This window comes from Melitaea cinxia, chromosome 12 (assembly GCF_905220565.1).
Source record: "Melitaea cinxia chromosome 12, ilMelCinx1.1, whole genome shotgun sequence".
In the NCBI taxonomy this organism is placed as follows: Eukaryota; Metazoa; Arthropoda; class Insecta; order Lepidoptera; family Nymphalidae; genus Melitaea; species Melitaea cinxia.
In genome coordinates, this window is record NC_059405.1 from 8,404,661 (window position 1) to 8,417,806 (window position 13,146).

At 35.9% G+C, this 13,146-nt stretch overlaps 2 protein-coding genes across 2 annotated transcripts; both read left to right on the forward strand.

Moving 5' to 3' along the window:
- Nucleotides 1-2,005: 2,005 nt before the first annotated feature.
- On the forward strand, nucleotides 2,006-2,909 carry LOC123658730 (HIG1 domain family member 2A, mitochondrial). The gene is made up of 2 exons (XM_045594076.1): nucleotides 2,006-2,305; nucleotides 2,602-2,909. Exons 1-2 carry the CDS (start codon nucleotides 2,176-2,178, stop codon nucleotides 2,766-2,768), a joined length of 297 nt encoding a protein of 98 aa, XP_045450032.1. The 5' UTR covers nucleotides 2,006-2,175; the 3' UTR covers nucleotides 2,769-2,909.
- Nucleotides 2,910-10,702: 7,793 nt separating this feature from the next.
- Nucleotides 10,703-12,857, forward strand: LOC123658315 (threonine aspartase 1). Its single transcript, XM_045593753.1, has 4 exons — nucleotides 10,703-10,881; nucleotides 11,118-11,246; nucleotides 11,316-12,130; nucleotides 12,609-12,857. Exons 1-4 carry the CDS (start codon nucleotides 10,851-10,853, stop codon nucleotides 12,750-12,752), a joined length of 1,119 nt encoding a protein of 372 aa, XP_045449709.1. The 5' UTR covers nucleotides 10,703-10,850; the 3' UTR covers nucleotides 12,753-12,857.
- The last annotated feature ends 289 nt before the right edge of the window (nucleotides 12,858-13,146 follow it).

A 13,146-nucleotide genomic window follows, 5' to 3' on the forward strand; every position in this document is an offset into this window, starting at 1 on the left:
CTTTTATTATTTGATGGGTAAAATACTTCAATTTAAATTGTTGCATCGTATAATAAGGAAATGTATAAAATTACCACATCAATATAAACAAAAACACGTGTATATTGTAATTAGGATTTCATTTTCCTTACTAAACAAAATTAAAATTAAACACATCTCCTTACCCTAATAAAAACCACAAATTCACTGTTATAAAACATCTTTTTATTTCAGTTTACACCAGCTACGACGATACAAATAGCATAAAGCATTAACAATGACCACAGATTAGTTTAGATACTATACAATGACATTATGACAACTGACAGCATAGATTATACACTTAGTGCTCCCACACACATACAATTAAGTTGGCCGAACTCCGTTACGACTAAATCGCAGAGTATACTAATAGGTATAGTGACATATAGAAGCCCACACATCTTCTACAACTAAGTTGACCAACTAATAAATTGGATACCGATCGTATCAGAATCGAAATTCACTTCCGATCGACGTACAATTAAAAAGTTGCCCAACTGTTCATTAGCACGGTTTCCTTATACAAGCTCGCTGACTACCTCCAACTTAGTTGGTCAGTCGTACGGAAAGATGGAACACGACTACACGCGTGCGCGTGATTTCCCTACGCCCGGATCTTCGTTGACGGGTACGACGTCTGCGTCCCGATCACTTGTTGCAAACGAAAAAGTAGACTGTAGAAGAACTTATAGATGAACCTTAATTTTAAAAAATAGCATGCTTTAGAAATAAAAAAGGACATGGTTTTTAAAAGCCCGTGGATATACATATATTAATTATATTTAAAAAAAAATATTTCTTCAACGGCTATAGCGAGTCGGAAAGGTGTGTCCTGTTTGATTATTGCTGGCCTAATTAGATATATGAGTTCATCAAAAGACGAAATACTCATTCTGTAGTATGAAAAAATTTATCTGGATAACATCTGAGTTTAGAATGCAATGTACGATGCTTCCCATATTCTGCGCTAGCAACACTGTCACTGATTAAATCGAATAGTCTGCGGCTAACAAAATAAAGTTGATCAACTAAATTGTGAACGTACGCATACGTACGCAATTTAGTTGTTCGGTAGTCGGCCAACTTAATTGTGTGTGTGAGGGAGCACTTATATACTGGACTTACGGTTTCTCTAAGTAGGTATTACCCTAGTTACACCCATCTCAGAGACAGTGCTACCAACCCTACTGTTTTAACAGTAGACCATAGACCAAGTAATGTAATACTGATACTATATACAGTAGATTTGCTGTTTTTACATTGATGCCCCTGTTTTCTGTTTCATTCCTAATTTTTACTGTTTTTTACTTTTTTCAATAAGTGTTCAGCGTTATCTATTACACTATGTAATATGTTTTGATGACCACTAAATAATAATACACAATGATCAGATGCCAGTACTCTTGTTGAGTTTCGAGGGAATTTCTTGACCAGTATTAAGTGATTGACATTCATATTTTATACACGGGGAAATCACTTTGTCCAAAATTAACCACGTACAAAATTCTTCAAAACGTATTTTTCGAATATTTTGAAACATTTCAAGCATTCACAAATGTTAAGCCTTTGTGTGTATTGTGTGAATTGCTGAAGAAACTTTTGAGCTTACTTGCAGCGCCACCGTGTAAAGATTATTTTCTGCTATAAATATTATGAAAACTTAATTACGCATCAAAATATTGATCGTAAGGTCATACACATTAAATCTTCAAATGAGTTGCTAACGGTTAAATCCGAAATAACTGATTGCTACTCATTTGAAGACAAAACATGAAGAAATTTAGCAACAATATGTATGATTTTAAGAAGGAAAGAGTCTGAAAATACTAATGAGGCAATTGAGGATGAAAGTGGAAAATAATGTTACTTTAACAATGTATGTGCGTCCTGATAAATAATAAAAGTAGGTATTTATTTGAATTATACGAGGAAAGCATGAAATCTGTCTTTTTTTACTTTACCTACTGTTTTCTCCTGTTTTTTTATTGATGAGCTGCTGATTCTTAGTTTCTTGGGGTTGGCAACACAGCTCAGAGATCACATTAAAAACATGTCAAAATTTTCAATCTAACTTGTACCTTCTATTTATTTTATATAACGCATAGTAAAAAGTATTTTAATTCCACAAAGCCTGAAAAATAAAATAAATTAAAAATGGCAAACGAAGAACCAACAGATCTGGATTGGATACAATTACGCCGAGAAATGGGACCGGCTCACCATGTTGAAACTAGTAAAGAAAAATTTGTACGAAAATTTGGTGAAAATCCGTTTGTTCCTATAGGTATAATTATTTTTTTAACATTATCATAAACATCTTTTGTTTGTCTTTTCTCATGATACTTTAGTTAATTGGCGCAGTTGGCAGTGTACTCTCCGCTCCAGAAATTGTGGTGGATACTTTTGCTGCCTCGAGACTTAATGTATTTTCCATTTGCATTTTATATTTATGTAAAAAAAATTGTATTTATGAATTATATCAGTATATTACCTAAAAAACAATGAAATTGTGTTGCTACTTTAGTAACTATTGACAGTGTACCTGTAAAACATATTTATTCTAATTATTTCTGTTTTAAGGTTGCCTTGCTACTGCTGGGGCATTATCATATGGTTTATGGTGCTTTCGTACTGGCAGAACTAAACTATCACAACAAATGATGCGAGCTAGAATTGTCGCACAAGGATTTACAATAACTGCTTTAGTTGTTGGTGTTGTAATGACTGCTGGAAAAACTTTGAAGTAATTAGCAGCTTTATAATTAAAAAAACAAAAATATATATCTATTTCATCATAGTGGTAATAAATTTTAATGGATGATAGTAATGATACTATTTACAATATTATGTAAATTAACACAAATAAAGTCTTAATATTCTCATATGAACAAATGTTTTATTTTTATTTTATTTCAACTAAAAATTACAAAATACTTGAAATTTAAAAGTTAAATAATTGTCTAGTCGTAAACCTAAATATTTTTCATGTTTTCTGCTCGATTGGAAAGTTGTCAACAGTTTGTGGATCATGCGGTGCAATAATTTTAAGTTTTAAATATAATTTAACTTGTTTTGGAAGTGTTAAAAGTTAAAAGATTGTGATAGAACCAATTATGCAGAACATCTACACCTTGTTGAGCTTGAGTAATTATGTCTTTTATGTTACTACCAAAACAAAATAAACAGGTGTCATCTGCATACATTCAGATGACCATTTAGTTTCAAAGTTGCAACATCTCTGACATTGGCAAATCCTCACGGAAGCCAATTATACAAGAAGAAGTTGCAACATCATTTATATAAATTCCGGCGGCTGGTCGAAGACAAAGTTGGTCTGGAAATAGCACTGAAAACGCCTGAAGACAGAAACAAACCAGCAATATTATTGACTCAAACCATCCAAAAGGTTTGCTGGGCTAGCACGCCTGAAAATAACACTATCCACAGGCAGACTAACTACCCACTAGAAATAAAATCAGTACTTCTTGAAAAGCGACGTCTGAGCTCCTACAACAGTGGACTGACGACACTTGAGTCTCAACTGGAGACCCTCACAGCGAACACTTCAAGTAATTACTCCTTATGGAAGATTACAAAAAATTATGACAAACTTCAAATAGCAAAGCCTCGTCTTAAAGCAATTATTGGCTGGCTAAAGACTCCACAAGAAAAAGCTAATGCATTTGCTGGAAAAAACCTTTACACCCAGTGAAGCGAATGCAGAAGACACTGAAGAAGAAATTGATACAATTGAAATCGATACAATTTTTTTTACGATTTGTCAAGATTATCAAATGTCACCACCAGTAATATTTCGAGAAGTACCTATGTAGAATTATCAAGAACCTGCAAGAAAAAAAGGCACCTGGATTTGACTTAATTACCAAAAATATCCTAAACATATTGGCCACAGCATCTATAGTAGATGATTGTTGCAGCGCTAGTGGGTTAATAGGATCCCACATCGTCATTGATGGCTATAGAGCCCTATTGCGGCCCGGCATTTCTTGCCACATCGATCCCGTAGGAGTCTTTAAACCGTAGCATTGGGCGCCCTGCTGGTCTCTTCGCGTTCGCTATCTGACCCAGCATTAAGTGGAAGCGTGGAAGTCTCTCGAGGGCACATCGATTGCACTCAAATCGCGAATCCGCTGGAGGAGATGAGGCATAGCGCAGCTTTTTCTTCTTAATATTCTCGAGCCAGTCTTCGTCATGCTTGGCAAGTCCGATTTAGATGTCATGGCACCATTCAGATCTCTTATCGGCGCGATTTTCCCAGCATTCGGTCGGGATCCCAAAGCTGATCATATCCCGCCTGCAGGAGTCTTTAAACCGGAGCATAGGGCGCCCTGCGAGTCTCTTCGCGTTCGCTATCAGACCCAGCATTACTTGGCGTGGAAGTCTCTCGGGGGCACATCGATTGCACTCAAATCGCGAATCCGCTGGAGGAGATGAAGCATAGCGCAGCTTTTTCTGCTTAATATTCTCGAGCCAGTCTTCGTCATGCTTGGCAAGTCCGATTTTTATGTCATGGCACCATTTAGATCTCATTTCGGCGCGATTTTCCCAGCATTCGGTCGGGATCCCAAAGCTGATCATATCCCGCCTGCGTATTACATTGTATAAAATCAAAATTGACTAAGGAATAAATAGACGTTTTAATAATATCCTTTAAATAATGAAATTCTAAGTTTTCTTTGAGAATATGATAAACTATGTCTTGGAAATTGGATATAAGTTTTATTAAATTTTTACTGGGAAAGCATCGTATATGTCATTTTCACAATTTTTCCCTTGTGTGTGGACACTGTTTAAATTGTTTATTAAAAGAGTGGCAAAAGCGGACTCAAATTGGTCGCATGTCGGGTTAACGTTTCGACCACAGAACACTATTACTCCTACCGGAGGTTTCGACACCTGTGACTTCTAACCGCCCCAAAGAAATTCTCTAGGGGATCTTGATTAAGGTGCCGCAACCAGACTGATGTTACCCCATATTCGAGTCGTAATATAATCAATAAAACTTAAAATTCCTCCAGTGTCCACACCCAATTTTTTATGGTCGGAACAATTTCGACCCTGCCAGCAGAAGTCACAAACTGCATCGAGTTAAAAACTTTTTTGCTTCTGTCCATGTCTTTATATGGCCAGACGTTAGCGTAGCTGGGCCGAGTAGTGGCTTAGCATTTTTATTTTTAGTATGACTTCCATTGACGGAGTCAAAGACGTTGTCCATAAATAACAGCAGAACTGCAGTTTCCTTGCATTCCATGGGTAGAATTCGTTTATCTGAAAATAAAAAAGGTATTCATTCATATACACATCTAATTGAGTGTAAAACTTTATAGGGCAAAGGTTTCGGTAATTCTGTGTTATGTTTGGGGTACCTAGTGAACATTTTGTGATTACAAACTTCCTCGAAACTCGTCTCTACTGTACAAAAAATGTCAATTTCAAGGAAAAGAAAAATGGCTAAATAATACTATAAACTAAACAAAACAAACAATTTGCAGAATAGTCTTGGTCAGTGGACTCGCATTGACTTTTAGAGATTCTAAGACTAATTATTAAGTTTTCTAAAGTTGCAGTGAAGTACCGATGCATGTTGAAATAAAAAAAAAATGAAATAACAAAACGGGTCTTATAAACCTGTGAATATATCACTTACATAAAAAAATATATAAATTACCTGCTAGATATCCCATATTGGATGCCACAGTGCGACTAAACACCTGAGATGCAATCTTCAATCACACCTATCTCTTCTATGCCTTTAAAAATTTCTTTCAGTTTCTCTACATACTCGTCTTTCTTTTCCTTTTTAACCGACTTCAAAAAAAAGAGGAGGTTACTCAATTCGACCGTATATATATATATATATATATATATATATATATATATTTTATGTATATTCGGAGATAACTTCTTCGTTTATGAACCGATTTTGATAATTCTTTTTTTGTTGGAAAGGAGATATCCATAGTTTGGTACCATGATAAGGAAACCAGGATCTGATGATGGGATCCCAGAGGAATCGAGGGAAACTTTCAAAAATCGTAAGGGTGACTAGTAAATTTAATCATGTTTTCATTAAGTACTATAAAGCACTACTAATAAAGGTCTGTAGTCGATCTGATGATGGAAACAAAAGATAATCGAGGGAACTCTTTAACGATTTATAGCAATTACCTGCTGTTTGAACTTAATTCGTTTCTATTGATGAGAACTTTGCATATGTATGAGTTATAAGTGCCATTTCAGTCTGATGATGGAGATGAAAAATAGTCGAGGGAACTCTTCAACGACTTATAACAATTACCTGGTGTTTGAACTTAATTCGTTTCTATTGATGAGAACTTTGCACCTATATGAGTTACAAGTGCCATTACAGTCTGATGATGGAGACGAAAGATAATCGCAGGACCAGGTTTGATGATGGAGCCCATAAACACTCGAGGGAATTTCTCAACAATTTACAGCAGTTACCTTTTGCTGTTTGACGACCGCTTTGATATAATGGTGCATGTGCCGTGTCGGCGGCGCCTAAACACCGACGGTCGCGGGTTCTATTCCCGCTCGGAGTGGATATTTATGTTTATTTTATACAAATATTTATTTTCGGTCTAGTTGTTTATCCTTGTGGTTCTCCCAACCTAGCCTCAGAGAACACGATAGGCTGTCAGTCCCGGTTGTTATTACGTACACCTGATAGTGAACTTTACTCATAGTATGACGACGCGTTAACGCAGCGGTCACAGCACCGGCTGTTGCGCTGGCGTTAGTGAGTTCAATCTCCGCGCACGACAGACATTTGTATTGGCCATATAGATGTTTGTCATTGTCTGGGTGTTTGTGCCTGTGTATTGTGTATGTTTCCGGACCCCCGACACAAGAGAAAAAGCATCCTTGTTAGGTCTACCCATCACTAAAAATTGTAAAATAAAATAATTTTTAACCAAAAAAAACCGACTTCAAAAAGGAAACTAAAAAGTGAAAAATAATTTTACTTAGTACAAAGTAATTCGTATTTTGATTTAGTTAATCAGAAATGATTAAATAAATATTTTATAATTTTGAAGTTGCTGCCAAGTACATACTACAACAACCTGGCTACAATAACAAATACAAACAATAATAATAATAATAATACACTTTATTGTACACCAAAAACAGAAATAATACATATCAAAGAAAAAAAAAAATATTGACAATATATTCATTAGGTACAAAGGGCGGTCTTATCGCTAAAAAGCGATCTCTTCTAAATCTTTTATTTCAATCTTCTTTTTAAAAATAACTATTAAATTATACTAAATTGTGCCTTTTAAAAAGTTACTCAGTGTGATAAGCATTTCAAGTGACTGAAATAAAAAAATAGTTTGCGTTAAACATCTTAATAGTAATGCATATCTTCATAAGCACGCGAACGTAGTCGCGGGCAACAGTTAGTGTATTATAAAACTAAGTCCCCAAAAGCGTATGTGGTCGATTCCCTCAAAATCTACTGAACGGATTTTCATGCGGTTTCACCAATAGAGAGAGTGCTTCAAGAGGAAGGTTTACGGAATGACTAAGCCGATTTTGATGAAAATTTCACTGGAAGTTTGCCGGTAAAACTTTGTGAAACACTGATTTCAACGCGGGCGAAGCTGCGGTCACAGCTAGTAATGTATACATATATGTATGTATGCATGTACGTGGGTATATATGTATATATGTCAGTATGTATGTATGTATTTATGTATCTATTTATGTATGTATGTATGTGTTTAATTATTTGAATATCTATAATATAAAAATGAGTCGCTAAATGTGTTGCTAAGCGCAAAACTCGAAAACGGTTGGACCGATTTCGCTAATTCTTTTTTTAAAATATTCCTTGAAGTACGAGGATGGTTCTTACGGAGAGAAAAATTCAAAAAAAAAAGTTTTTTAAATTTCCTGAAAAAGTCTAAAAACAACACTTTTCTATACTCCCATACAAAAGATTTGTGATAATACTTAAAAGTCAATTTGAACTTTAATACCATACGATAAAGTTTGTGTTAGGCGATACGAAGTTCGCCGGGTCAGCTAGTCTACAATAATTGTATTTGCTCGCAAACGAAAACAAAACTGAATTCAATTACATCGACAAGTAATACAATATACGTAATATATACGCGTTATCAAAGGTTACTCAAAAAGTTGTTATCAGATCTCGATGAAATTTAAACGCGACCACATGATAAATATCAGCTTTCTATTAAATTAAAAATCATCAAAATCGGTCCACCCAGTCAAAAGTTCTGAAGTAACATACATAAAAAAATACATTCGAATTGAGAACCTCCTCTTTTTGGAAGTCAGTTAAAAAGTGTCGCGACAGCCTATGTCTAATTATTATAATTATGTCACAATACGTTTGGTGCAACGTTGTTGTGCCAAACAATGCCATTCTACAATAAACGATTTAAAGTTAACATAAATTTTGAGGAGTTGATGATGTACACGGTGATGTCAACGAATCGGGAGTAGGGAGCGTAACACTAATGGCATCATAAGATCTCTCGGTGAGAACCCCACGTTGGACGGGATCCTATGGGTGCGCCGGATGGGGCAAGAAGCACTAATGCGGAGGTGGGGGGAGGACCTGGCGGAGCAGCCGTATGGCACACGCGTAACGGCTGCCTTGCGCCCGGTCCTTGAGCGGTGGATGCGCCGTAAGCGCAAACCCCTCACCTTCCGTCTGACGCAGGTTCTCACCGGGCACGGCTGCTTTGGTGAATACTTGTGTCGGACGGCCCAAAGGGAGCCGACGACTGAATGTCACGATTGTGGCGCGGCGGTGGACTCTGCCCAGCACACCCTCGAGGTGTGCCCGAGATGGGCGGCGCTACGTCGCGATCTGACGACAGTCCTCGGAGGGGACTTGTCACTGCCGAGCGTTATCACGGCGATGCTCGGCGACGACGAGTCCTGGAAGGCGATGGTCTCCTTCTGCGAGACAGTAATGTCCCAGAAGGACAACGACGAGCGGATGAGAGAGGGGGCCGCCGACGAGGCCTCCGTCCGCAGGCGACGAACGGGGGTGCGTAGGAGGCGCTACTTAATGCGTTTCCAGTAACGCCCCTGTGCCCGTGTCGGGCCTCCTGCTAGACATGGCGTCGTCGGGATTGTTCAGAGGTGAGCCGGACAGTCCCATGGAGGAGAAGTCTGGTCTTTTCGCCGAGGCCAGCCTGTCGCTGGAGGGATCCTGTTGCCTGCAGATCCGGGACCCTCCAATTAAAGCGGCTGAAGGCTCCCGCAGGGGTTTTGGTCGGTAGTGCACCCCCAAGTGCTAAGCCGACATACGGTCTAGGAATGCCTACCCGGGCATCCTGGATATCACCCGTAAATGGGTTACCCTGCGAAAAACAAAAAAAATGGCATCATAAGATGATAGCTTGTCATCTGCTAGATTGAATGATTTGTTGATGACTCTGAAAGGATGGATTTAACATTGTTAATTTTCAAAGTTGATAAATCTAAGCTTCATTTCACTACTATGACTAAGGTGAACCATATCTTGATTACCTTGTACATGAGACAAAAAAGACTTTCGGGACAAAAACAGTGTGGCGTTAGTGTTGGTTTGGTGCCCTCGATTAATCCTTCTATTGTTCGCCAACACTTAAAAGTTAGTAGTATTGATATGATCTGAACAAATTACACTATTTTTTGTGGGCGTCCAGGTTAATCTGTTATTACCATTTTTTCCCATGTATCCTTTAAATTTGGATTTTTAAAAAACTGGCCAAATTTTTATAGAAAACATTATGGTGGAAGTTCACATTAAGTAATTCTAGTAAAATGTATTAATACTCATAATACGTGTATTATATTTAATTTAATGCATTTTTATTATATAACTATGTTTATTAAAAAAAGCTAGCAATATAATATTTTAAATAAATCAAAATCTCAAAAATGTCTGTCTCCTCTTTTGCCTTTGCCATTTTTATCGATAACCATCTACAAACAAACCGGTAACAACACTATCGCTCGGCGACAGTGACTTCTCGGAAATAGACTCCGATCAGTCGCTCGACTGATCCGCATATTGTATGCGGGCGAGCGGCCTGTGTTGGTAAGCAAATCGAGTCAACACGAACGATAATATTTGTAATTTTTAAGTTTAAAAAAGGTTTTAAATAAGTATACAAGTAATAATGTGATTAAAAAATAGTTACGTATGAAAGATAACGCCATGTTTTAGTAAATTTGACGTGGCAGATCTTTTTTTGCAGCAAAAAACGGAACATTTTGGCATTTTTTGAAGGACGTTGATTCAATCGCACAACTAGATTTAGTCTAGTGATCAGTGCGGCTGCAACTAGTTTTATTGTTTGCATATGGCCATTTGGCCTTATACCTTGACAGAGGGGAACGCCTGTACATGGCTACTCCCCTCCGTGCTGCTCTTTGCATTATAATTATGAATTACTGAACACAACACACACACAACAAACAAGTACAAAAAATATTATTAGATATGTCAAAACAATAACAGAATAATAACAGTATTCAACCTAATAGTCAATGAATCGATTTGGAAATCGTTTCGATTTTTCTTATGTTCGATTAAATTAAAAAAAAATCTTAATTTCCTTCACTTATAAATCTTTGACAATTGACATTAACATGATTTAAAACTTAGTCTTACATTGAAATTGAAAACAATAATTTAAAAATAGAGAAGATTAATGTAATAATTAAGTACTAGCTGTGTCTGTGCAAAGATTTTGGATGTTGTATCAAATAGAATTTATGACTTACGAAAGTAGAAGTACTAATTCTATTATATTAACATGATGAATGGATTTATAGCCGTTCACTGTGGTAAGTATTTTGTTTTTTGAAGTAAAACTATTACGCACGCTTGGCTTGGGGAGTAAGATGGTAAATGCGTGACGAGAGCGTTATGAAAAGTGTGATCGGGCGAGGCGAACGAGGTTGAGAGGGAGATATAAGTTAGATAGAGCTAAAGAAGTTTTACTTCAGTCGTGTGGACTAAAGCACTTTTTTTTCTAAATGAATTAAATATTTTAATTATTTCCTGTACACACTATTCTTAGGAGCTGGTTATCACAGTGATTCTTTAAGAAAAGACTATAAAAAAATGTGCCAAAGTGCATGCCTTAAGGCTGCTGAAGCGCTCTCTCAAGGTGGAAATGCTGTAGACGCGGTAGAAAAGGCCATTATTGGTGAGTATTTTAAAGAAAAATTACATTTCAGTTTGTTTGACAATACCTTATCTAATATATTTATTACAGAATTAGAAAATAGCCCTTTGACAAATGCTGGGTATGGATCAAATTTAAGTTGGGAGGGGTTAGTTGAATGTGATGCTTCAATAATGAATGGACAAACATTACATTTTGGTGCGTGCGGTGCAGTGTCTAATGTTTGGAACCCCATTACATTAGCTAAACAACTTTGTATAAAGCAATGTGAGAGTCTTTCTTTAGGACGTGTACCACCTTGTATACTCACTGGAAATGGTGCTAAAACATGGGCTGAACGAATGGGTCTGCAAATCGTTGAAGAACAAAAAATGATATCAAGTCGTGCTTTCCGTAATTTTAAACATTGTAAACGAAAATTAAAAAGATATTCAGTTCAGAATGCTTTAAAGTTTAGTCCTTTAGATACAGTAGGGGCTATTTGTGTTGATGCCAATGGAGTTGTAGCATCAGGGGCGAGTTCAGGAGGAGTATCTCTTAAACATGAAGGAAGAGTGGGGCAAGCTGCATCGTTTGGAAGTGGTGTATGGGCTGTTATGAGTCGGGACGGAATACAACCCTCTATTGCATCTTGCACTTCAGGGTGTGGAGAACACTTAATAAGAACTCAGTTAGCTAAGAATTCAGCTGAGAGCTTGTTAGAATCATCTCCAGTTATAGGCCTCGATAAATGTTTGAAAGAAAAATTCTTAGAGTCACCTTTTTTATGGGATATACCTGAAAGACTCAGTGGTACACTGGCACTTATATTTAACCCACAAAATGGGGATGGAGAACTACTTTGGGGTCACACAACTAAAACTATGTGTATTGGATACATGTCAACAGAAACAGCTAAACCTAAGGTATTAAAATACAGGTTTTATATTAAGTTAATCCTTTATTTATTATTTATGTGTTAAATTGTACCTAATAAAACTTGAATTTTGAAAATAAAATAAAACAGAATAGAATAACTTTGTGACAATGTGAAACAATGTAAAATTTCATACATTACATATTTAGCTAATACCCGTGCGAATAATTTGCACTAAATAAGTAAAAAATTTACTGACCCTCAATTATGTTCATGTTGTTTTAAAATTAAAGCCATCATATATGTTATTTTAATAATTAACTTACAAAAACAAAAGCAATAAAAAAAATTTTTAGTTAATGCCGGTAGAGCAAGCTATAAAATGGTATTCTATAAAATGGTATATAATTTATGTGGAGTAATTGTGAGGTTTTTTTCTAAAAAGGGAGGCAAACAACCTTAGCGTATCATATTTTCAATTTATCAATCTTTTATAGCTACTTCATACAATTTTTATTTAATTTTAGTGTATCATTTCCTACTTACCACCAAAAGTTGATACCGGACGCAAGGCTGTTGTATCTGGAGTGCCATTCAAAATTTCATTACCACCAGTTCCTGTGCTACAGTGGGAAATAAAGACTGAACAAAATCTTAATGGATCTCTTTGACATACGTTTATTTTTTATTATAAATTATTGCTTTTAACCTTACATGTATTACTTATTGCTTTATAAAGTTTATATTTTTTTTTTTTAAATATATAAAAATATATTAATTTTTGTAATTATTGAAGAAAATCTAAATGACAGGTTCTTAAAGCAGGTTTTTCTACTAGTTAGTAACTGTTACAAGTGTTTAATTTCTATTTTGAATTTGTAAATATATTTGATGTATTTTTTACTTTGAATCTAAATATAGTATCATACATTTTATTAAGTAATTATTTTATCATTTAAAATGTAATGTAATGTAATGTAACTTCATTGACACTATTACAAATTAAAATTACATTTTAAAAAGGAAACAGTCTTCCAATGTTAAGGAACCTGTGATTTATAATAA

Bases quoted from the DNA above. Each gene is read 5' to 3' on its own strand.
- LOC123658730 (XM_045594076.1), top strand. From the start codon at position 2,176: ATGGCAAACGAAGAACCAACAGATCTGGATTGGATACAATTACGCCGA. The intron at 2,306-2,601 runs GTATAATTATTT...TTCTGTTTTAAG, and splicing joins AAATCCGTTTGTTCCTATAG to GTTGCCTTGCTACTGCTGGG.
- LOC123658315 (XM_045593753.1), top strand. From the start codon at position 10,851: ATGATGAATGGATTTATAGCCGTTCACTGTG. The intron at 10,882-11,117 runs GTAAGTATTTTG...CACTATTCTTAG, and splicing joins ATTTATAGCCGTTCACTGTG to GAGCTGGTTATCACAGTGAT. The intron at 11,247-11,315 runs GTGAGTATTTTA...TATTTATTACAG, and splicing joins GGTAGAAAAGGCCATTATTG to AATTAGAAAATAGCCCTTTG.